Source organism: Aphidius gifuensis, linkage group LG2, assembly GCF_014905175.1.
Source record: "Aphidius gifuensis isolate YNYX2018 linkage group LG2, ASM1490517v1, whole genome shotgun sequence".
Taxonomy (NCBI): Eukaryota; Metazoa; Arthropoda; class Insecta; order Hymenoptera; family Braconidae; genus Aphidius; species Aphidius gifuensis.
In genome coordinates, this window is record NC_057789.1 from 30,251,152 (window position 1) to 30,275,810 (window position 24,659).

Here is a 24,659-nt window from a genome sequence, read left to right on the forward strand (position 1 = left end):
AAATATTAATTGATTAATGATAACAATAAAAATAACTGGTTTATATATATATTTGTTTATATTAATTAATTGACATTGTTTGTGAGTTGTGACAACAACATAAAAATTCATGATGGATTCATGGATTAGTGTTATTATTGAATGGGTAAGTTTAAATATTTATTTATTTATTTATTTATTTATTTATAAAAAATATATAAATTATATTATTTTTAGATAAATTGTTTGGAGATAAATGATAAAACAATAAGTGACATTGATGAGCTTCAAGATGAGGCATTTTACAATAAATTACTATCTCAAATAAATTATTATGATGATGCTACTTCTTGTGAGACATCAAGTCTAATTGAAAAATTTATTAAAAATGAATATCCTGAATTTATAGAGTATACAAGTGACATATTAAATAATAATGTTTATATTAGTTCATTATTACTTTTGACTGCATCACAAAAAGTATCATTTCATCGTCCAATGTGTACATTAAAAAATGATACTCAAGTGTATATTAAAAAATTTCTTGAAGTTATATTACCATTTGGTAAAAGTATAACACCAGATATTATGATGACAACTATTTTAGAAATGAGTGATGCAACACCAAAGACACCAACTTCATTGACACCCAGAGAATGTCGTCCATTAAAAAATTTTTTTACCTCACCAGCAGCACAATCAGCTCAAAAATATCGTATTATTAATGAAAGAACTCGTGAATTAAGATTATTAAAAGCACAATTAGAAACAGAAAGATTTGAAAAAACAGATTTACTTGAAGATTTAAAAATTCAAGAAGACAAGTTAATAACATTACAAAAAAAACTTGATGAAAAAACAGCTGAGATCAAATTAATTAAGCTTGAAAAATCAAAATTAATGACACCTCAATCAGCAAGAAAAAATAAAAAACAAGAACAACACAAAGAACAACGTTTAACTAAAGAAATTGAAAATCTTGAATTATTTAATTCAAAGCTAAAAGATGAGCTGGATCAACTTCAATATGAAACAAAAGATTTGAACCAAAAATTAATTTCCAAAGAACGTCAAAATGAAACATTAAAAGACAAATCAAATACATGTCAAAGAAATTTAGAATTATTGAATATTCAACTTGAATTAAAAAACAATGAATTACTAGATCTTCGAGCCCAAAATGAAGAGTTAAGATCTCATATTAATAATATGCAAAAATGTACATTTGATGCTGATCAAAGTTTTGAGATTGATCAAATGCCAAGAGCAATATCACCAACATCAAGTCTCAATACATCTGAGGTATTGAGCACAATTATTGATATTCAACTTCAAGAAGCCAAGGAAGAAACAGCTAAACTTCAAACACAATTGGACAATGTCAATGTTAAACTTAAAGAGGCATTAAAAACTTGTGATGAATTTAATAAATCACAAGAATTATTTAATGTACAAGCTATTGAGTATGACAATATGAAGATTAATCTTGAAAATAAAGAATTTGAACATTCAGAAACAATTAAACAGCTAGATTTATTAGTTGATAAAAAAAATATTATTATTAATAATTTAAAATGTGTTAAAGATCAGCTATGTGAAAAAGCTAATTTACTTGAAAAATCAGAAACACAAAGACAACTATTAGACTCGACATTGAAAGAAAATTATGAGAAAATAAAACAACTAGAAATTAATATTGATAAATTGACAAATGATCTTGATGATAAAAATAATAAAATTCAACAAATGAATATTGATCAGCTAAAGTTAAATGAAAATTTAAATAATTATCAACAACAAATTGCTCAATTAGAGACACAATTAAATCAACAAAAATTCGAGTTTAAAAATGAGATGGAAAATTTTGAATTAAAAATTAATAAATTGACAAATGAAAAAGATCAATTGGAGATATTATCATCAAAAACTATTGATGATAATAATGTAATAATTAAAAATCTAAATAGTCAAATAATAGAAATGGAAAATTATAAAATCAATCAAAGCACATTAATTCAAGAAAAAGAAATTAAATTACTTGAATTAATCGAGTTAAATGATGAACTTCAAAGTCAATTAAAACAAGAACGAAATAATATCATGGAACTGTCAAAACAAAAAAGAGATCTTGAATCAAATTTATCAATAGTTGAGGCAAAAAATCTTACATTAATTTCTCAAATATCAAAATTAGATATTGATATTGATAATGCAAATAAAAAAATTAATAAACTTGAAGAACGATCAAAAGAATACGAGACAAAGTATGAAAATTCATTGGAAAAAATTGATTTTCTTACATGTGAAAGTGAAAAACTTGGTAATATTAATACTGAAGCTACTGCTGAAATATCAAGACTCAAAGAATTTCAAGAAAATCTTGAAAATCAATTGACACAAGAACATGAAAATTGCATTAAATTAGTTACTGAAAAAGCAAATTTAGAACATCTTGTGTCAAGTAAAAATCTTGAAACAACTGATTTAACATATAAATTACAAGATTTACAAGCTCACATTGAACAGGATAAATTAAAATATCAACAACTTGAAACACAATATGCCAACTTGACATCAGACTATCAAGAGGCATCAGTGAAAATAAATGATTTAGCATCAACTGCTCAATCACGTATAAAAGAACTTGATGATCAGTACAATTCTATAAAGATACAATTATCCAATGAAAAAGTACATCATGATAATATTAATAGAGAAAAAAATCATTTAGAAAATCAACTGTCATTAGAAAAAAATAAAACAATTAAACTTGATGACAAATTATTAGAGAGTCAGGGGAAAATAATTGAAATCACTGAAAATTATAATAAATTAAATAATAAATATATTGAATTGGAAAAACAAAATTTAACAACACAAGAAAAATTAGAAATGAATAATGATGAACTCAAAAATTTACAGCTTCAAATTAATAATAAAAATAATGAATTGGATAAAGAAAAAAATAATTATAAAATTCTTGTTGATGAAAAATCATTAATTGACAATAAATTATCATCAATAACATTAGAATATGAAAAATTAAAAATTATTGATGCTGATTATCAAGATATTCAAATTAAATATCAAGAAATCTTAAAAACTAATGAATCTCTAGTAAATAAAATTGAAAATTTAAATATTAAAATATCAGGGATAGAAAAAGAACGAGATTGTTACAATGATAATTATAATTTATTATCCAATAAATATGAAACTCTAGAGTTGGAATTAAAAAATAAAATAAATAAAGTTGAAGAATTAATTGAAGGCAATAATAATTTGTTGTTATTAAATAAAGAAAAAGAAGTAGAATTAAATAAAAACATTGAACAATTGTTGGATATTAAAAAAGACCTTGAAATTGAAAAATTAAATTCAACAGAAAAAGAAGAAAAGCTCAAGACTCTTGAGTTGGAAATAAAAAATATAATTGATGAAAAAAATATTATTATTAATAATTTAAAATGTGTTAAAGATCAGCTATGTGAAAAAGCTAATTTACTTGAAAAATCAGAAACACAAAGACAACTATTAGACTCGACATTAAAAGAAAATTATGAAAAAATAAATCAACTAGAAATTAATACTGATAAATTGACAAATGATCTTGATGATAAAAATAATAAAATTCAACAAATGAATATTGATCTTGAGTTGAAAATGAAAAATATAATTAATGAAAAAAATATAAGTGAAGAGAAAATGCAAAGTATCATTGATAATTTACAAGAAATAAGATCTAGTCAAGATGTCATATTGGAGACACAATCAAAGGCCCTTACTGCCAAACAACATGAATTTGATAATCTTGAAAAACAATTTATCAATGAAGTTGACGTTGCAAAAGAAAAAAATAACAAATTAATTGAAGAATCAATTGCTTTGACAGCAATTAATCAAGAAAAATTAAAAACCATTGAAAATGAATATAAATTAAATTTAGAAAATGAACAACAACAAATTCATATGTTAAAAAATAAAATATTAAAATTAAATAGCAATCTTTGTGAATTGATGGATTTATCAAAAATACTCTGTTCAATTATTCAACTAAAAGGACAAAATGTACCAATTGATTTGTCTAATAAAAAACAACAATTGTTACAAATTAAATTTGATGATGATGATGATGATGATGATGATGACAATGATAATGATAATTTAACAGAAATATTAAATAATATTATAAAAATGTTTGAATCAAGTGAAGAAATAATTGTATCTAATGAAAATGATAAATTAAATTCACTTGAATTGACAAATAAATTAGCAAAATATAATGATTATTTGACAAATTTATCTCGAAATAATTGTGATTTGATAAATATTATTAACAAAGTCATAAGTAGTCGTAAAAATATTGAAGAAAAATTGAGTTTGCTAAAAAAATCATGGCTGTCAATAACATCAGATACACAAAATATATTAACTACAACTTTATCAGCTTGTGATGAATTGAAACATCTTGAATCAATTAAAATTGAACAAGATAAATTATTTAATAATATACATGATCGTTTGTCAATGAGTTCAACATCATTTATTGATATTTTAACTAGTACACTAACATGGATTATTGATAATATTAATAATGATGCTCCAATGAATGTCGATGATGATAAAATTAATCGAGAAAAGCTACATTATGAAAATGAAATAAATAATATTTATAATAATAATAATGACGATATTGAGAATGATCTTGCAATGATTGAATTAAAAATTAAAGAATTTAAAAGTTGTTCAAGTTCATATGAAATTAATTTAAAATCTGGTACAATTAAACGTGAACAAAATTGTGAAGAAAAATTAAATAAAGAAAAAAAAGAAATGAAAGACAAGCTAGATTCAATGAGATTAAGAAATTCAAAATTAGAAAAAAATATTGATGACATTAGATCAGATAATAAAAAACTTAAAACTGAAATGTCATTATTAAATCTTGATAAATCAGAAATTGAAAAATTAAAAATACAAATTCAACAATTAAATGAAAAAATAAAATGTTTAAATAATGAAAAAGATGAATTACAAAAACAACAAAATAACAATGATGAATTTAATGACAAGTTAACACAAGTACACATTGAGTATGGTGAAAAATTAGAAAAAATTAAACAAAAAATGAAATTAGCATACAATGAACAAATGACCAAATTAAAACAAGAACAAGAAAAAGCTATATTAGAAAACACTAAATCAATGCAAGCTAAAATGGAACAACAGTGTAAAAAATATACTCAAGACATTGAAAGATACTCAAAACATAATAAAAGTTTATCATTTAAATCTTGGGATGTTAGTGAAAAATTAATTGTTGAAATTAAAGAAAAAGAAAAAGCATTAGCTAAACTTGAAGAAATACAAGATAAATATCAACGTCTTCAATTAAAATTTGTATCATCATCACCAATTGAACAAGCTAATAATAGCTATGATGATAAAGCTGAATCATTTGAATTTAAAAATATTGATTATATACCAGAAATTAAACAAGAAAAACAAGATGAAGCAGCAGCAGCAGCAGAAACATCAAGAAGACAATCTGTCAAGAGTATACAAGCTATGGGTAATGCATTTAAAGCTGAAGATGAAGAAGAAGTATTTGATAATGTTTATTTAACTGATTTAAAAGAAGGAAGATTTCAAACATCTGATTATAGTACAGATTTTGAAAGATTGAGTGAACTTAGAATGAGAAATTCAATGTGTAAACCTCATTTAAAATCATCATATGCTGCTGAAAGTCTTATGCATTCTCTTCAAGTTACCGAAGAAGACATAAAGGTATATTTAATTAATTTTATTTATTTATTTATTTATTATATTTCATCAATAATCATTATATTTTTTGTTTTTAGAATGGACCAATAACTGAGGATGTATTTAATGACAGTCTTAGTCAGAGTCTTTTACCTGGTCAAAAAATTAAAAAAAAAGATAGAACACAAACATCATATAAACGTCCTGGACCACCAACTCCAAGTAAAAATGGTGGTAGATTATCATTACAAGGCAATGAATTAAAAAGTCCAAATTCAAGAGTATTAAAAGAACGTAATGATAAAAAAACAACAGCTACACCAAAACGTCTTAAAGACTTTTTTGGTGTCGCATCATTATCAAAACGTCAAGATGAGGTGAGCCACAATAACAGCCACAACAACAACAACAACAACACTATGTTAACAGCTTGCAAAAATATCATTTGGCTAATTTTGTTTTCTCTATTTATTATGGCTTCATTTATTTTTTATGATTTTATCCATCTAGAAGATATATGTCATTTCATTGTAAATACAATTTTATTTTTGTGGAATAAATTGTCATTTAATTATTATTTGTTATTTAGTTATATATCACATAAATAATACATGTACTTTGTTAATTATGTATTACAGAATGCACCTGTCACACCTAAACGGCGACTCAGTCATTTATTCAGAAAACCTCGTAGCCATGATCGTCCTTTGTGATTTTGCTTGATGGCTGCATCATCATCATCATCATGATTATTATTTTTATATTTAAATATTATTATAATAAAATGAAATGTTTTTAAACTTTTTTTAAAAAAAATAAAAAATCAAATAACAAAAATTGTTTTTATTGTTTTTATTATTATTAAAGTAAAAATTTCAATTTTCTTTTTCAAATACGACATGTCGTAACAAATAATAATAATAATGATAATTAATCACTTAAATTTAAAAGAGGTAATAATTTTATAATTTTTGTGACAATTGTTTTTTTTTTTTTTTTTTTTAATAAAGAAAATGAGATGAAATAAAAAAGAAAAAAATTATAAAATATTATTATTATTAATAGAGTAGTAGTTTATAAGTAAATAGATTTTTTTTTTTTTTTTTGTTTTTGTTGAAAAAATATTTGATTTTTTTTCTTTTTCTTTTACTCTGAATCAGATTCCTGTAACAACAACAATATAATAATTATCAATAAATAATATTTAAAAAATGATGATGATACTTACATTGTACTGGCCTCGTACATATCTTCCAGAATTTCTGGATGTTCTTCGAAGTTCTTTTGTCTCAAAACTCTCGTGATGTTTTTTTCTGTATAAAATATAATAATAATAATTAATAATGGATATTTAAATATTTAAATAAATAATTTACCCTTTTGATGTTTGTATTTGCATTGCTTGAAATTGATTGTCCATTTCGTGTTGATGCAATGGACTTGAAAGTTCATCATTAGTGTGAGTTGGAGATAAATGATTAGCCATTGTTGTATCACCAGAATCAAAAAAGTTTGCTCTTGTTGTTGTTGATGATGATTTTGGATTTGTTGATTTACCAGCATTAGCTGCTGTATTTTTTTTGGGTGTTCTTTTTTTCTTTTGTTTTCCTGTAAATTCATGATCTGATCCATCTTCAGGTTCTTCTGTTTCTTCTTCTTCAGCTAATTGATCTTTTTTACGTCTAGTATATGCTCTTTTACTTGTTACTGGTACTTGATCAGATTCACCGTGTAATAAACTATTTCTATACAACAATAAAGGTTGCCAATCTTCACCACGTGATGATGGCATACCAGCTTGTAATCTTTTATCCAAAAAATTTAATACAAGTTTTTTATCTTGTTTTAATAATTTATTTGTAAATTCAGCAAGTATTTCAAGATATGGTAAATTTGGTGGTGGTCCAGTTGGATCTAATTCTTGTCCATCTGGTGGTGTTATTGCAAATAATACACCCTCACGATGAAGTGCTGTTATTGCTTCACGATTTTTAACAGCATCAAGACCAAATGATAGAGCAAATCTTTTAGCAAGTTCTTTAATTGCCAATAATTCTGGACAACCTCTATCAATTTTTTGTGTTTCAGCAATTTCATTATAAAGTATATTTAAACTAAGTTGCATTGTCAATGCACAATGTGTTTTATTAATATCTCTAGCTTTACCAAGTGTTGTTTTAATAATATCACCATAATCATTATAATATTTAACATAATGTTTAAATATATCTGCTGCTGATTTTGTTGGTATCATATTGTATACAATTAATTTACAATAACCAGCTAAAAAATTTCTTCTTTTATGTAACTCTTCAATTTTTGAATGTTCATCATGTTGATTATCTTGTTCTTCACAAAAAACATATTCTTGTATAAATTCATTTAACATATTTTGCATTGATAAATCAGGCTCATAAACAAGTTTATGAAGTAAAGGATTACTATTTGTTGATAATTGATTACAAAAAACAACAAGTAAATCACATATTGTATTGTATGCTTCTTCACGTAATATTGCTGAATTATTGATTGTTTTATCATTATCATTAACATTATCATTACCAATAATAAAATGTCTCATTAAATCCATAAACATATTTAATCTTTCATGTAATTCATGTGTTTCATCTTCACCACGTGTACCCATATCTTTTTCTTCCATAATATAATGTTGTCCCCATAATATTGAAAAAAAACATGAACTTATTGAATATTTAATAGCTTTATCTGGAAATTTTTTAGTAATATCCTTGGCATCTTGTATATCTTTATATAATGAATTCCATATACCACAATGATTCATATTATGACAACTAAAAAAAATTGATACTTTTTTTAATGATTGTACAACATTAAATATTTCATCTTCATCTGGTATTTCAGCACCTTCAATTAAATTTCTATATTCATCAATTGATTCTTTATATTTATTAACAATTGAATCAATTAATGTTGATCTTGATATATCACATTTTGTAAATATTGATGGTTCATCTTGACACATAACTTCTAATGTTTTAGCAGCTGTTTCAAGTACATCATCATCATGCATTTTTTCAACAATAATATGTATTTTTTCTAGTAAACTTTCTAAATTTCTTTCTTCACGTAATTTACTATATGTTTTAAGCTCAAAATATTGTGGTATTGATAATAAATTTGCTAATTTTTCTGGATCAGCACGATATTTATCTAATAATAATGGTAATGTTACAATAAAATGTTCAGTTAATTTTTGTTTATCATCTTGTACTTGTTTTTGTTCTTTAGCTGATAATTGTTTTCTTGTTGGTCCACGTCCAACAGGTGCTTCACCAGTTGCTGCTTGTTTAATACAACATACCATTAATTCAATAAGTGATGTTTCTTTTTGATTATCAAGTGATTCTTCATTTGGACCAGCTTCTTCTAATAATAAATCAGTCATACATTCCCAATCTTTCATCATTAAATTTGTTTCAATTAATGAATCAACTAAATATGCACCATGTTCATGTAATTCTGATTCAATAAAAAATAATACTAAATCACGTATTAATGGTGTATTTGATAAACGTTTTTTACCACGTTTTGTTTTAATACCAGCAATTGCCTCTTCATCTGGTGTAAATAATCTTTCATTTAAAAATTCACCAGCAGCTTGTGCAACAGCACGATGTGATGAATATACTAATTCATAAACATGTTCACAATCTTTATCTGTTAATATTTCACGATGATGTTTTAATATTGATATAACAAGTTTAACAGCTTGTACAGCAACATCATATTCTTTATCAAGTGTCATTGCAACAATTCTATCTTTAAATTTACTTGTAAATAATTCAAGTTTAGCTTTTAATTCTTCAGATGCATAAAGTGGCTGTAATGCTTGTAAACATTTTAATCTAACTTCACCAACTTTATCATGTAATGTCCAGCCAATATATTTTAAATATGAATCATCTAAAAAATTTTGATGAAATTTTTTCATCCAAATACCAATTTCAGCCATACATATTGCTCTTATTTCTGGTAATGTATCACGATAACGATGTACAAATACTGATTTAAACATATATGTTAACATATTTTTAATTTCATCCATATTTTCTTCAAGTTCTTTACGTTTTGACATTAATGATTCAAGTCTATCATTTGCTCTTTTTTCACGTGCTTTTTGTCTTTCAGCTTCATATTGACGTTGTGTATTATCTAAATTAACTGATACAATTAATGCAACATCAACAAGTGCTGTCATTAATTTCATTGCAGCAAGTGTTGCTGTATGACGAAATGCACGTACTTGTGAATCAGATAAACCAGTTAATAATGATATAACATTATCCATTAAAAATTGATCATATATTATTGAATATTGACATTGACGTACAAGTATTTGTACAAATTCACAAAAATTTGCACGAAATTTTTTCCATGGTTGACCAGTCATTATTAATGGATATTCACCACTTTCTTCATCAAATTCTTCAGTCATTTTACGTATTATTGATACATGTTCCATGTGTTCTTGCATTTCAGATGTTATATGTCCTTTACAACCACTACCATTTATAAAAAATTGCATCAACATTAATAATGCACTATCTCTATTCATTTTATATTTAACAATCCAATCATCAACAATATTTGTTAATGACATACGATTATGACGAATAACATTATAAAGACTATCTTCATCACCACCACCACCACCACCATTATTAATATCATCATTTGTATTTAAATTAACATTTGTATTTGTATTTGTATTTGTATTTATATTTATATTTGCATTATTACTATTATTATTTTGTATTTTTTTACCACGTCCACGTCCAGCACCAAATTTATGTTGTTTTATTACAGCTGTTGTTGCTGTTGCTGCTGTTGATGATGATGATGCTGGTGCTGTTGGTGTTGGAAAATCATTATCAATTTCTCTGTATTTTGGTTGATTAACAGTACCACCACGTAAACGTGCACGTGTATTACGTGTTATTCTCATATTTGATGATACAACTGCTGGTGTCATTGGTTGTTCAAATTGATTATCATCATTTGTTGTTGTTGTTGTTGTTTCTTTTGCTGGTGTAATTTCTTGTTGTTGTTGTTGTTGTTGTTGTTGTGATGTACTTGGTGAACTATATGTATCAGCTGAATATTCATCACCCATTGATGTATGTGCTGGTGTTTGTGAACCCTGATTATAAACTGCATATGGATTATTGTATGTTTCTTGTGGATCAGTATTCATATTGTCAGTCATTGGTGTCATCGGTGTCATTGGTGTCATTGGTGTCATTGGAGTCATTGGTTCCTGATACTCTGGTGGCACTGGATCATCCATTCTAATTCTTTTACCACCACGACGATGCATTTTGATGATTGTTTGTTGTTATTATTATTATTATTTTCAAATGTATATAATCTAAAATAAGAAAAAGAAAATAATTATTATTTATTTTCAAGTGTACCTATGACACAACAGACAAATAGATAGATAAATAAATAAATAAATAAATAAATATTAAAAATTGACAATCTTCACAACAACAACAACAACAAACAATACTGTGTGCTAACGGCTGAGACACAATAAATTTGTTGTATGTATTGTTATTAATATTATGTATACTAACCTGGTTTTAATTTTTAACAATCAATTTTTTCTTTTGTCACAAGTAAAGATATTTATTTTTAATATTTGTTTGTTATTAATGCATAACGGCGGGAAAACACTACACAGTCAAGGAAGCCATTTTTATTTTTTACTTTCCCCCCTTTCTCTCTCGTCTCTCTCTCCTCTCTCTCTCTCTATACATCGACGTTGATCGAATGGCGATTTTCGTTTATTTTCATATCACATTTATCGTTGGTCACACATGTTGTACTGAACTACTTAAAACTTACAATATAATTAACAATAATTATTTAATTGTATTAATTGTTATTGACTCTTTTAGTTATTTATTATTTAAAAATAATTGTAATAATTTAATTGAAAAAATATGAGTAATACTCAAGAGTTCAGCATCAGAGTTCCCAAGTACTTATTACTAATACTATTACAATATTTAACATTAATTAACCATAAATTAATTATTATTAATATTATTATTAAATTATAGGAGTTCAAAAAAAAAATACAATGTTATGAGATTCAATGCAACATTGAACGTGGATTTCACAAAATGGGGCTCAACAAAAATGGAACGTGAAAATAATATGAAAGAATACAAGGGATTTGATGAGGAAATGCCAAAATTTGGTGCTGGTTCAGAATTTGGTAGAGATGCAAGAGAAGAAGCTAGACGTAAAAAATTTGGTATAAACAGTAAAAAATATAAACCAGATAATCAACCATGGATACTTAAATCTGATGGTAAAACTGGTAAAAAATTCAAGGGTATTAGAGAAGGTGGTATCAGTGAAAATACATCATACTATGTTTTTACTCAAGCTCCTGGCAATGCAATTGAAGCTTTTCCTATTCAAGAATGGTAATAATTTATTTTTTTAAATTAAATTAAATAATATTAATTGAATAATTATTTAGGTACAATTTTCAACCAATTCAAAGATACAAAACTCTGAGTGCTGAAGAAGCTGAACATGAATTTAGTCGTGGTATTAAAACATTAAATTATTATAATTTGATGGTTCGTCATCGTTGTAAAAATGAACAAGAGGGCAATGAAGATGGTAATGAAGGCCCAATTGAAAATGGTAAAAAAATTAAAAGCACTAAATTTGAAAAAGATTTAAAAATATCTGATATGGATGAATTAATGAGTGATAATGATGATGACGATGATGATGATGATGATGAGAATGATGCTGCTACTGCTAGTGGTGATGAAAAGAAAAAAAAAAAAAATTCAGATGATGAAGATAAATCTTTTGATAAAAAAAAGAAAAACAAAGGAAAACAAAGTATGTACTTGAAAAAAAAAAAAAAACAAATATACCTTTATAAGTATATTTTATTTTATTTTAATTATTATTAATTTTCTTTTTTTTTTTTATCTAATATAGTTGCAAAGAAAAAAAAGAAAAATACATCTGATGATGAAGCATTTGAAGACAGTGATGATGGTGATGAAGAAGGAAGAGAACGTGATTATATATCTGATTCATCTGATTCAGAGCCTGAAAAAGAACAACTTAAACAATACAAGGGTGTTTCTGAAGAAGATGGATTGAGAAATTTAATTGGATCTGACGACGAAGATGAAGATGAAGAAAATAATAAAACAGATGCTATTGATGATATTGATGACGAGGATAATGATGATGCTAAAGATAAGGCTGATGCTGGTAATATTGGTTCATTGACTGCTGTTGGTTCTTCTACAACAACTAGTGGTGGTGGTGGTGCTACTACTACTGCTACTACTAGTACTGGTAATAAAACTGGTGGTGGTGGCAGTAAAGATTCCGACAAAAGAAAAGATAATAAAAAGAAAAAAAGTAAAAAAAATTCAAAAAAACAACCTGGTGTTAAACAATCATCAAGTGATTTTTCAAGTGATTCTGATACAGATCCAGAAATTTCAACACTTAAAGAAAAACAAAAAGAAAAAGATAATAAAATTAAAGATTCTAAAAAAATAAATAGTACACAAAATTCAAGATCTGCAACACCAATAGTATCAGGTTCATCAAGTACAAATACAAATGCAAATAAAATAATCAATGATTCTGCAAATAAACGTAAACACAATGATTTGTCATCTGAGACATCATCACAAGCTAAAAAAATTAAAACAGATAATAATAATACTAGCACAATATCATCAACAACTTCAGCTCCATTGTCAGTGTCAGTTGTAAATACATCATCAAGTATTTCAGGATCAAGGTTAATATTAATTTTTTTTTTTTTTTTTTTTTTTTTTTAAATGAAAATATTTAATTATTAATAATTGTATTATTATTATTATTATTATTTTAGTGAATCAGGAATATCTGAGGAAGCAGTACGACGTTATCTTACCAGAAAACCCATGACAACAACTGAATTGTTGCAGAAATTTAAATCTAAAAAAACTGGTATGACCTCGGATGAATTGGTCCAAACCATGACTCAAATACTTAAAAAAATTAATCCAACAAAACAAATGATACAACACAAAATGTATCTATCACTAAAAGGATAAAAAATTTATTATTATTATTATTATTATTGTATTTTCATTTAAAAAAAAAAACAACATAAAATAAAATAAAATTATATTTAATATTATTATGATTAATTGATTGAGCCCCTCTTGTAATTTTTCAAGTTTTGCATAAAATAATTTTTATCATAATTTATTTCAAGTAAAAGAGATATTGTCATATTAATCTCATTCATTAATGCTTTAGCTCTTGTTGTGTGTTAATAAATTATATAAATTATATAAATTATATAAAATGCAAATATTATTATTGAAATTGAGTCAAAAATTTTTTTGTCTTCGTAATTATTCAATGCATACATCAATACCTATTAAAACAAATATCGTAAGTACCTATATTAATAAAATAAATAAATAAATAAATTTTAATACCAAACAACAATTTGTATGTGCAGAGTTTAAAAGGTAAAACAATAGCAATAAGACGAGAGGATCAATCAGTATGGGAAAGAAGAGCTCCATTAGCACCTTCAAATGTTCGTCGATTAATTCGTGCTGGTGCAAAAGTAATTGTTCAACCAAGTAATAGACGTGCATATCCAGCTCAAGCATATTTAAATGCTGGTGCTCAACTTCAAGAAGACATCAGTGAGGCATCAGTTATATTTGGTGTTAAACAAGTGCCTGTTGATCAGCTTATATCAAATAAAACATATTGTTTTTTTTCACATACAATTAAAGCACAAGAGGCAAATATGCCAATGCTTGATGCTATTTTAGAAAAAAATATTCGTTTATTAGATTATGAAAAACTAACAGATAATAATGGCCAAAGAGTTGTGGCATTTGGTAAATATGCTGGAGTTGCTGGAATGGTTAATATACTTCATGGACTTGGTTTAAGACTTTTAGCATTAGGTCATCATACACCTTTTATGGTATACCTATATAAAAAATATAATTTTTTAATAATAAGTAACTTTTAATTTTTAATTAAATAAATATTTATATTAAGCATATTGGACCAGCACATAATTATCGAGATTCAGCAATGGCACGTCAAGCAATACGTGATGCTGGATATGAAATAGCACTTGGTGCAATGCCAAAATCAATTGGTCCATTGACATTTGTATTTACTGGTAGTGGCAATGTCAGCCAAGGAGGTCAAGAAGTATTTCAAGAATTACCACACGAATATGTTGATCCAGAGAATTTAAGAAAAGTTGCTGAACATGGTGGTTTGTTAATATATTATTATCACTTTATAATGATAAAACTATGATAACCCGTATGACTTTATGATAATAATAATTTATATTATATACGCAGATACTAATAAAATTTATAGTTGTGAAATAAGAAGAATACATCATTTAGAAAGAAAAGAAGATGGTGGTTTTGATCCAGATGAATATGATAAACATCCTGAATTATATACATCAACATTTAGTCAAAAAATAGCACCATATGCATCAGTTATAATAAATGGTATTTATTGGGCTGTTGATTCACCAAAATTATTAACAATACCAGATGCAAAATCATTATTAAGACCAGCAAATACACCATGGTTACCAATAAGTGTTGGTGCACCAGCTTTACCACATCGTATGCTTGCAATATGTGATATATCTGCTGATCCAGGTGGTAGTATTGAATTTATGAATGAATGTACAACAATTGATACACCATTTTGTTTATATGATGCTGATAGAAATAAAGATACAAAATCATTTAAAGGACCTGGTGTATTGGTTTGTTCAATTGATAATATGCCAACTCAATTACCAAAAGAATCAACTGATTTTTTTGGTGATTTACTTTATCCTTATGCCATTGAAATAATACAATCTGATGCTAAAAAAATGCTTGAAGAACATAATTTTACACAAGCTGTTTATGGTGCATTTATAACATCAAATGGACAGCTAACAAATAATTTTCAATATATACAAGAGCTAAGACAACTTAATAAAAATAATAGAAGCAAACATAAAACATCAGATAATGGAAAAGATGAAACTAAAAGAGTTGTTGTACTTGGAGCTGGATATGTATCAGCACCAGTTGTTGAATATTTAAATAGAGATAGAAATGTCAAGGTTATTGTTTGTTCTCATTTAAAAGATGAGGCTGATGCACTTGCTAATCGTTATCCTGGTGTTGAATCAATATTTTTAAATGTCGTTGAACGACCAGATACATTAAAAGAAGTTGTTGCTTCAGCAAATGTTGTTGTATCATTATTACCATATGGTTTACATCATGTTGTTGCTAAAACTTGCATTGAAACATGTACACATTTAGTAACAGCAAGTTATTTAAATCATGATGTTGAATCATTACATAATGAGTAATTTTTTTTTTTTTTTTCATTTCATTTTATAAAAATTTTTCTAATAATTGTGATTAATTTAATTATTTAATTAATTATAGAGCAGAAAATGCTGGTGTTACAATACTCAATGAAATTGGTTTAGATCCAGGACTTGATCATTTACTTGCTCTTGAATGTTTTGATGATATTAAACAAGCTGGTGGAATAATTGAATCATTTATTTCATGGTGTGGTGGTCTTCCTGCACCCGAATTTTCATCAAAAAATAAATTGCATTATATGTTTAATTGGTAAAAAAAAAAAAAATATAATATATCTCTATAAAATTTCTTATTAAATATTTTCTATTAGGTCACCACGTGGTGCTTTATTAAATACTTTATCACCAGCTAAATATTATCGAAATGGCCAGGTATATATATATATATATATAATATATAACATAAAATAATTGTACAATTATTATTTAAAAATAGGTTGTTGAAATTGCTGGTGGTGGTGATTTAATGTCAACAGTACAGGATCTTAAATTTTTACCGGGTTTTGCATTGGAAGGTTTTCCAAATCGTGATAGTACAATTTATCGTGATTTATATGGAATAACAAATGCCTCAACAGTTTTAAGGGGAACTTTACGTTATCGAGGTTTTACTGATACAATTCAAGCTCTTCAATATCTTGGTCTTATTGATCCAAATCCACATCCAATTCTTCATCCAAATGGACCAGATATAACATGGGTATAATATAAATATATATATTTATTTCATTTATTTCATTTGTTATTTAATATTTAATATCATTTTCAAGAGATCATTGACTTGTCATTTATTGGGTCTACTAAATGATGATATATTTTATGAAAATCTTAAACGTAAATTGGCTGATCGTGTTGAATCAGAAGAACGAATGCAAGCAATTGAAGATTTAGGATTATTAAATGAGGATCCAGTATTAAAATTTAATACACCATTGGATACACTTGCTCATTATTTATCAAAAAAATTATCATATGAAAATGATGAAAGAGATTTAATAATACTTCGTCATGATGTTGGAATTTTATGGCCAGATAATAAAAAAGAAGACAGAGGAATTAATTTAGTAATATATGGTGATTCAAAGGGTTACTCGGCAATGTCAAAAACTGTTGGTTATCCAGTTGCTCTTGCAACAAAAATGATACTTGATGGTAATTAATTAAATAATTAATTTAAATTAATTTTATATTTAATTTAATTTTATCAACAGGTGAAATACAACAAAGAGGTGTTATATTACCTTTTAGTCCAGATATTTATCGTCCACTTCTCAGTAGATTGAGATTAGAAGGTATTAAATCATTTGAAACATCAAAATGGCACTAATAATGTCATAAATGACAATCATTTGTAAATAATAATAATAATAATTCATTAAATAAAATATTTTTATTAATCTAAAATTAATTCCTTTTTTGGATATTGTTGTAAATGAAATGAACCATTATTGGCAATATGTGATAATCTATTTTTTGGTATTTTACCAGGTTGAAGATATGGATTGTCAATAATTTCTTGTTGAGTTGTTGTTTCCTCTTCAATTGCATCAAGTGTATCTGTTTTAGATTTTAATGATGATGCTGATGTAGATGTAGATGTAGATGTTGTTGTCGTTGTTGTTGCTGTTGTTGTAGTTGCTGCTGCTGTTGTTGTTGTTGTTGTTGTTGTCGTTGTTGTTGTTGATAATAATTTGTCTTCTTTATTGTTGCTACTGTTGTTGTTATTGTTATTTGTACTATTATCATCATTTGATATTTGTTCTTTAGGTTTTTTAACTGGAGAAGGACCAAATTCTAATTCGGGATCTGTTTCAAATACTTGATCTGATGGTAATAAAGCCGATAAATAACTTGGAAATTCTGGCTTACAAGGAATCACTGTGTAAATAATAGATAATTAAAATTTTAATTTTAATTTATCAATTTTCAATTTTCAATTTTAAATTTAAAATAATATACATACGTTGATAAACATTATCTTCAGTTAAAAATAAATTATCACGATAATCTCCAGTTTTAGCAAAAAATTTAGTTAATGCACGTTGAGTATCTCTTTTTCGTGCTGCAGCTTTTTCTCTAATAGCTTCATACTCGGTAACTGGTTGTTTATGTGTCTATATTGTTGAATAAGGATATATATTAAGATTAATTAATGTAATAAATAAATAATAATGGAATACTTACAGCTGTTCTAATGTAGGCATGTGGATCTGGAAAAGGTGGTAAATGATTTGGTATATGTTGTGGATGTGGTTGTTTTTGTCCAGCAGTTAGGATATTTTGTTGTTTTGATTGTGTTTGTTGTTGTAATTGTGGTAATACAGTTCTATTTAATCTTTTACCATATTGATCAATACCATCAATTTTAATACCAAGATTTATCAAAGCAACCACAACATCATTTAATATTGGCTCTGTTCTTCCAGATAATTCACAATAATTCCTACTTGTTTCGCCAATTTCAAAAATAACTTTAACAACAACAACAACAACAGCATATTATTAGGTTATCTTTTTTTTTATAATAGGTATAATTATTTTTTTTTTTAAATATAGATAGACTTACATGCTTGAATCATTTCAGTGAGAGTTTCAAGTACTTGTTTTTCACAATTATCAAATCCACATTCTACTAAAATACTACAAACAACATGATTTAATATTTTTCTTCGAGTATTTATTGTTTGTTGTGACTCCATATTTTTTTTTTTGATAATAAAAAATAATAAAGCTAACTTTACAAAAAAAAACGTGTGCACTATATGCAGGCTGATTTCCATAAATGTTCTCTCTCTCTCTCTCTCTCTTTCTCTTTTATGCGATGACAAACAAATAATAATAAATAAATATCTATTGTTATTATTATTATTATTATTATTATTACTATTTATCTATATCAATGTCAAATTGTCAATTTATAAAAAAAAAAAATCAATTATAATATTATATCTACCTATAAAAGTTGTTAAAAAATATTTAATTACATACAACTCTTTGCTTTAAAAAAAAAAAAAAAAAAACAACAACAACAACAACAACAATAATAATAATAAATAAATAGTTATGATTTTAATATAATTAATAAAATCAATCTATTATTATTATATTAATTAACAAAAATCTATAGGTATATATATTGTACATGGCAGCTACACCTACTTTGTTGGTCATATGAGTCATTAAAAGAAGAAAAAAAAAAAAAAAACATGACAAGTATCAGTGAGACAAGCTCTATGCCAAAAACAAAAAAACCATCAGGTAATTATAATTTATTTATAATATTTAAATTGGGCATATGTATTTGAATATCAATCAAATAAATAAATAGTTTTTTTATTATTGAATTAAACAGATAGTGCCTTTAAACAGCAACGTCTTCCAGCATGGCAACCAATATTGACAGCAGGCACCGTTTTACCAACTTTTTTTTTAATTGGTCTTGCATTTATACCACTTGGAATTGGTCTATTACATTATACAAGTAAAGTCAAAGAATTTTCTTATGATTATACAAATTGTACAAATAAAAATAATACACCATGTTCAGAAGTTATTGCCAATAAATCAAATGGCCAAGAAATATGTCAATGTGATATACCAATTAATTTAACTGAATTTGATGGAAATGTATTTATATATTATGGTTTAACAAATTTTTATCAAAATCATCGTAGATATGTTAAATCAAGAGATGACTATCAATTATTGGGTAAATTGAGTAATATTGTATCAAGTGATTGTGAGCCATTTGCATATGATGATAATGATAATAATAAACCAATAGCACCATGTGGAGCTATTGCAAATTCATTATTTAGTGATAAAATAAGTCTTAATTATATTGATGATAAAAATAATAAAGAAATTGAGGTACCACTTATTAAAACTGGCATTGCTTGGCCATCTGATAAAAATATTAAATTTAAAAATCCACAAGGATCATCATCATTGCAAGAAGCATTTAAAGGTTTTTCAAGGCCAAAAAATTGGACAAAAAATATATGGGAATTGGATACTGATGATGAATCAAATAATGGATTTCAAAATGAAGATTTAATTGTCTGGATGAGAACAGCTGCATTGCCAACATTTAGAAAACTTTATCGTCTTGTTAATCATACTGAAGGCACACCATTTGCTCAGGGTTTAAGAAAAGGCTCTTATCGTCTACTTATTGATTACAGTTTGTTGAAATTTTCTTTTCATTATTAATATTCAATTAAATAATAATAATCATAATAATAATATTATTATTTTTTTAGCATACAGAGTTACTGAATTTGAAGGTACAAAAAGAGTAATAATCAGTACAACTTCATTACTTGGTGGTAAAAATAATTTTCTTGGAATAGCATATATTGTTGTTGGATGTGTTTGCATTGTTTTGGGTATTGTTCTTTTGATAATACACATAAAATGTTCAAAAAGGTAATAATAATCATTTTTACCTATTAATTTAATTTTTACCTATTAAGTATATATAATTATTTTTTTCTGTTTCAGTGTAAATGAAATGATAAATGTTAATCAAAATACACCTTATCAATAAATAAAAATTACACATATGTACACACAAGTCAATGGATGAGCATCAGACTAAAAAATAAAATATACAGCACCAATTTAAAATTAATATTTTTTTGTCACAATTATTATAATGAATAATATTGTATTGCTGTTTCTTATTGTTGATATTGTAACTCTATTATAATACATATAAGTATATACCTATATTAGATAATTAAAATAAATGTAAATAAAAATATAATCAACTTGTCAACATGTAGTTAATTTCAGTAGAAAAAACATTATTTATTTATTTTTTTTTCTTGTGTATGTACACGCTGTAATAATAATAATAATAATAGTAACAACAACTGTCAGAAAAATATTTTTTTTTTATTATCATTATTATTATGATTATGATTATATTTATAAACATTATGAAAATGGAAAAGAAAATTTATTTTATATTAATATAATTATTTTCACACACACACACACACACACACACATGTAAATGATGATTTTATTGTAAAATGGAGTGTCTGTGTGTTGGCAAAATATTAAATATGAAAGAAAGAAAAAAAAAAAAAAATATTTATATATATTAAATGATGAATCACATGACTTCCATGCTATTTTGTGTATTTTCAGTAAAACCAAGTGAAGATGAAGCAATATCTTGATTACTTTCTTCGTGTGTTGTATTTTGATCTTCCTCCATGGTATTATCCTGATTGCCATTTGATGTTGATGAACCAACACCATCATCCCAATTAATTTTAAAACGTGTTACTCGTGGTTTGTCACCAAGTATATTACGTTGAACTTTATCAAATTGTGGTTGAGTTGGTGGATTTTCACGAAGCTCAGGATCAGTATATTCATTATTTATAAAATAACCAACTCTGACAAATTCATGTCCTCTGTATGAGCAAGTTAACAACACAACTGTTACACCAAGTGCATCATTTATTGGTATACGACTAACATCTGGTGGATCAGCCTGAAAATGTAATTTTAATTTTTTTTTATTTAAATTGTTAAAAATATTTAAATTTTAAAAAAAAAATAATACCTGAAAGACAAACATGTGTCTGCCTTCGGGAATTGGCCCAACATAAATTGTATCAAGAACTTGATCAAATTCTTCAGATTCAGCACTACCAACGTATATCATTTTCCATTCTAAATCTGTTGATAATAATAATAACAATAATAATAATAATATTAATAAATTCAATTAAATAATAAATAAATAAATAAATAAATTACCTTCTTTCAATTCTTCAATACACTCAAAGGTTACCTCAAATTGAAATGGATTACGAAATGGTGATGGATTATCTAAAACTGCAACATTTGCCAATTGTACTTTGGCCATTTTTAGTATATTTATTGTTTAATAATATCAATAAACAATTATACTCCAATTGTTGAGACGTTATTGTTTGTTGGCTGACTGATCAAATCAATCAATCAGTTTTATTGTTTTTTTGTAGATAAATTTAACAATAAATTTTGATTTTATAAATAAATATAGATAAGTTTATAAATAAATACAATGATAAATTTGTTGTTGTTGTTGTTGTGGAATTAATTTTACAAATAAATAAATAAATAAATATAGATATATAGATAGGTACTGTAAAGACCAATTATTATGTGATTTATTGGCAAATGCAAGTGTACTCGATTAACAATCAAAATATTTTTTTAATAATTTATAATAAGAGGTATTATTGTGTATTTATTTATTATAATTTATAAACTCAAAGGCACTCCAAGGCACCATTAACATTTAACAACATTAACAACAAATGCAGGGTTAGGTTTAGCTTTTATAAGCTTTTTATTGGCTAACTGTTATTGGCTTTTATATATTATACTCAATTTTGGCGGCAAATGATTAAAAAATTGTCCAATCACAATTCACATCATATTGTATATTTATAATATATAGTAAGTTGAATATTATTTGTGCTTTTAAAAAATGCCGCACAGTGTCACTAGCTGCTGGACAATGTGGTGACAAAAAAAGGAGAAGGGGAAATTATTATTATTAATAAGGATCGGGAAAATTCGGAAGTTTCGGAAGCATACAGGGAGGGCACGCAAGCAGACGAATGGAGGCGAGGTGGCGAGCCAGCAGTGCACTCGTCGTCGACAGCCGTCGCCATTGACAGTGCGTTCTCGCCCTCGCATGTGTGCGCTCCGACTCGTGTGCGACGGTCAACTGAGGACGACTGTTATATTTTATACACATACACATACAAATAAATATATATATATATATACAATATACAATACATACATAATATACACATTTTTATCATTACGAAATAAATAAATAATTAATATCATTGCTACTACTGCTGCTGTTGCTGCTGCTACTTTTTTTTTTTTTTTTTTTTTTTAATTATTATTGTCGTTGTTATTATTAATTAATTAATTGATATTATTATTATATCCACATATAGCAAAAAATAATACCAATAATTATAAAAAAAAAAAAAAAAAAAATATATAGGTATATATATGCTATATATTTTACAAGAAAAAATCCCAATATTTTCTTTCTAGAGAATTGAAAAAAAAAAAGATAAGAAAACGTCAGAAAAATAAGAGCATTGTGGGCCCAATTACATTAATCGTGAGCTCCCGATGCAGAAGCTCAATTGCACTGAGCTCGGCGAAAAATTGTCAAATTCCCTTGACGATGAAAACAGAGTAAGTAAATAATTAAAAAACAAAAAAAAAAAATATATATATTTATATATACATCTATGAAAAATGAGTAATTATAAATCCCAACGTATCATTCTCCATATAACAAGACTTTTTATTATTCTATATACATATATACATTTATTATAATACATGTGTACTGGTACAACGAGGAGTGTGTGTTTGCTTTACTCAATTCGACTATATAACCCGAATAACCCAACCAACCAACCAACCAACTACCATGGAATAAGTAAGCCGTCGACGACGACGAGATTCATTCCTCCGTCCGCACAGTCAAACGGCTATCGGGCCACTCTCGGCCAATATCACTCAACACTTGTGCGCCGTGTGACTATTTTTTAAAATATTTGTGTGCACACATGTGTATTGTATTTAACTGTATTTGTGATTTTTATTTATTATTATTTCAACATGCTCACAACGAGATCAAGTGAGATACTAAACATGATGATGATGATGATGATGACGTTAATCATTACTACAAATGCCCTACCTATCTATTCAATATATATACATATGATTTATAGATTTTAGTATATAATAATCGAGCAAAGCAACTCTTTTTTTAAAATAATAATTAATTAAAATATGTTTGACCTAAAACAATGATTATATTTATTATATAAATTTTTCAGATCAAAGATTTGGGAGTCGTTCAAGATATTTTTACAACTCTTGAAAGAGCAAATATCACCAAAGAAGTTCTTGAGGTTGGTTTATTATTTTTAATAATAATATTAAATATAATAATTATTAATTTTAATTTAATATATAGAAATCTCGATTGGGCAGACATGTCAATGAATTCAGACGTAAAACTAAAGAGGAGGCATTGGCAAAACGAGCAAAAGACTTGGTTCGACGATGGCGAGATTTGTTATTGCCTCAATCAACTTCACAAAATTCAAATATCAGAACATCACAAACACAAGTACCACCACCATCACCATCAACAGCAACTGGAGCAACAACAATACCGATGGCAATTTCGACAACGGCTCAAACATTATCATCATCAATTAGTAAATCGAGTAGCTTTAAACCACATAGTCCAGCAGCCGGAATTATCACAAAGCCACCACAAAGTCCAGCTAATTTTGCTATGACAAAAAATCATATGCCACATAGTCCACTATTACGTGATGCAACATCACTACCTTACAAGGTAAAAAATAAT

At 26.1% G+C, this 24,659-nt stretch overlaps 8 protein-coding genes across 9 annotated transcripts in view; 5 read left to right on the forward strand and 3 right to left on the reverse strand.

Moving 5' to 3' along the window:
• The window catches only part of LOC122850711 (uncharacterized protein PFB0765w), a 27,748-nt gene continuing 3,089 nt past the window's right edge, over window positions 1-24,659 (forward strand). Inside the window, exons 1-7 of the mRNA XM_044149843.1 lie at window positions 1-145; window positions 217-1,887; window positions 1,930-2,902; window positions 3,365-4,113; window positions 4,273-5,769; window positions 5,844-6,122; window positions 6,384-6,491. Coding sequence (XP_044005778.1) covers window positions 110-145; window positions 217-1,887; window positions 1,930-2,902; window positions 3,365-4,113; window positions 4,273-5,769; window positions 5,844-6,122; window positions 6,384-6,458 — 5,280 coding nt within the window. The 5' untranslated portion in view covers window positions 1-109 and the 3' untranslated portion in view covers window positions 6,459-6,491. The remainder of the gene's footprint in view (window positions 146-216; window positions 1,888-1,929; window positions 2,903-3,364; window positions 4,114-4,272; window positions 5,770-5,843; window positions 6,123-6,383; window positions 6,492-24,659) is intronic.
• LOC122850233 (cohesin subunit SA-2) lies at window positions 6,884-11,503 on the reverse strand. Its single transcript, XM_044149334.1, has 4 exons — window positions 11,367-11,503; window positions 7,122-11,155; window positions 6,974-7,058; window positions 6,884-6,909 (listed from the first exon to the last, which is right to left on the reverse strand). The coding sequence occupies exons 2-4, from the start codon at window positions 11,102-11,104 to the stop codon at window positions 6,892-6,894; spliced, it is 4,086 nt and encodes a 1,361-aa protein (XP_044005269.1). The 5' UTR covers window positions 11,105-11,155; window positions 11,367-11,503; the 3' UTR covers window positions 6,884-6,891.
• Window positions 11,541-13,928, forward strand: LOC122850254 (general transcription factor IIF subunit 1). The gene is made up of 5 exons (XM_044149381.1): window positions 11,541-11,773; window positions 11,856-12,227; window positions 12,284-12,660; window positions 12,763-13,588; window positions 13,682-13,928. The coding sequence occupies exons 1-5, from the start codon at window positions 11,736-11,738 to the stop codon at window positions 13,884-13,886; spliced, it is 1,818 nt and encodes a 605-aa protein (XP_044005316.1). The 5' UTR covers window positions 11,541-11,735; the 3' UTR covers window positions 13,887-13,928.
• On the forward strand, window positions 14,103-17,555 carry LOC122850241 (alpha-aminoadipic semialdehyde synthase, mitochondrial). The gene is made up of 9 exons (XM_044149356.1): window positions 14,103-14,232; window positions 14,303-14,785; window positions 14,863-15,088; window positions 15,180-16,203; window positions 16,287-16,478; window positions 16,540-16,600; window positions 16,665-16,928; window positions 16,999-17,380; window positions 17,440-17,555. Exons 1-9 carry the CDS (start codon window positions 14,143-14,145, stop codon window positions 17,553-17,555), a joined length of 2,838 nt encoding a protein of 945 aa, XP_044005291.1. The 5' UTR covers window positions 14,103-14,142.
• Window positions 17,407-19,034, reverse strand: LOC122850280 (transcription initiation factor TFIID subunit 8-like). Its single transcript, XM_044149427.1, has 4 exons — window positions 18,795-19,034; window positions 18,413-18,699; window positions 18,192-18,342; window positions 17,407-18,106 (listed from the first exon to the last, which is right to left on the reverse strand). The coding sequence occupies exons 1-4, from the start codon at window positions 19,006-19,008 to the stop codon at window positions 17,622-17,624; spliced, it is 1,137 nt and encodes a 378-aa protein (XP_044005362.1). The 5' UTR covers window positions 19,009-19,034; the 3' UTR covers window positions 17,407-17,621.
• Window positions 19,096-20,860, forward strand: LOC122850283 (cell cycle control protein 50A). Its single transcript, XM_044149432.1, has 4 exons — window positions 19,096-19,486; window positions 19,581-20,411; window positions 20,491-20,656; window positions 20,732-20,860. Exons 1-4 carry the CDS (start codon window positions 19,435-19,437, stop codon window positions 20,775-20,777), a joined length of 1,095 nt encoding a protein of 364 aa, XP_044005367.1. The 5' UTR covers window positions 19,096-19,434; the 3' UTR covers window positions 20,778-20,860.
• Window positions 21,055-22,536, reverse strand: LOC122850297 (histone chaperone asf1). The gene is made up of 3 exons (XM_044149458.1): window positions 22,007-22,536; window positions 21,810-21,925; window positions 21,055-21,737 (listed from the first exon to the last, which is right to left on the reverse strand). Exons 1-3 carry the CDS (start codon window positions 22,113-22,115, stop codon window positions 21,351-21,353), a joined length of 612 nt encoding a protein of 203 aa, XP_044005393.1. The 5' UTR covers window positions 22,116-22,536; the 3' UTR covers window positions 21,055-21,350.
• LOC122850249 (putative uncharacterized protein DDB_G0277255) overlaps window positions 22,896-24,659 on the forward strand; it is a 3,997-nt gene continuing 2,233 nt past the window's right edge. Inside the window, exons 1-3 of one of the 2 annotated variants that reach the window (XM_044149373.1) lie at window positions 22,896-23,461; window positions 24,118-24,192; window positions 24,258-24,647. In XM_044149373.1, the coding sequence (XP_044005308.1) occupies window positions 23,396-23,461; window positions 24,118-24,192; window positions 24,258-24,647 (531 nt within the window). In that variant the 5' untranslated portion in view covers window positions 22,896-23,395. Of the gene's footprint in view, window positions 23,462-23,510; window positions 23,913-24,117; window positions 24,193-24,257; window positions 24,648-24,659 lie in introns of those variants that run through there. The other variant, XM_044149374.1, reaches the window with a different exon arrangement.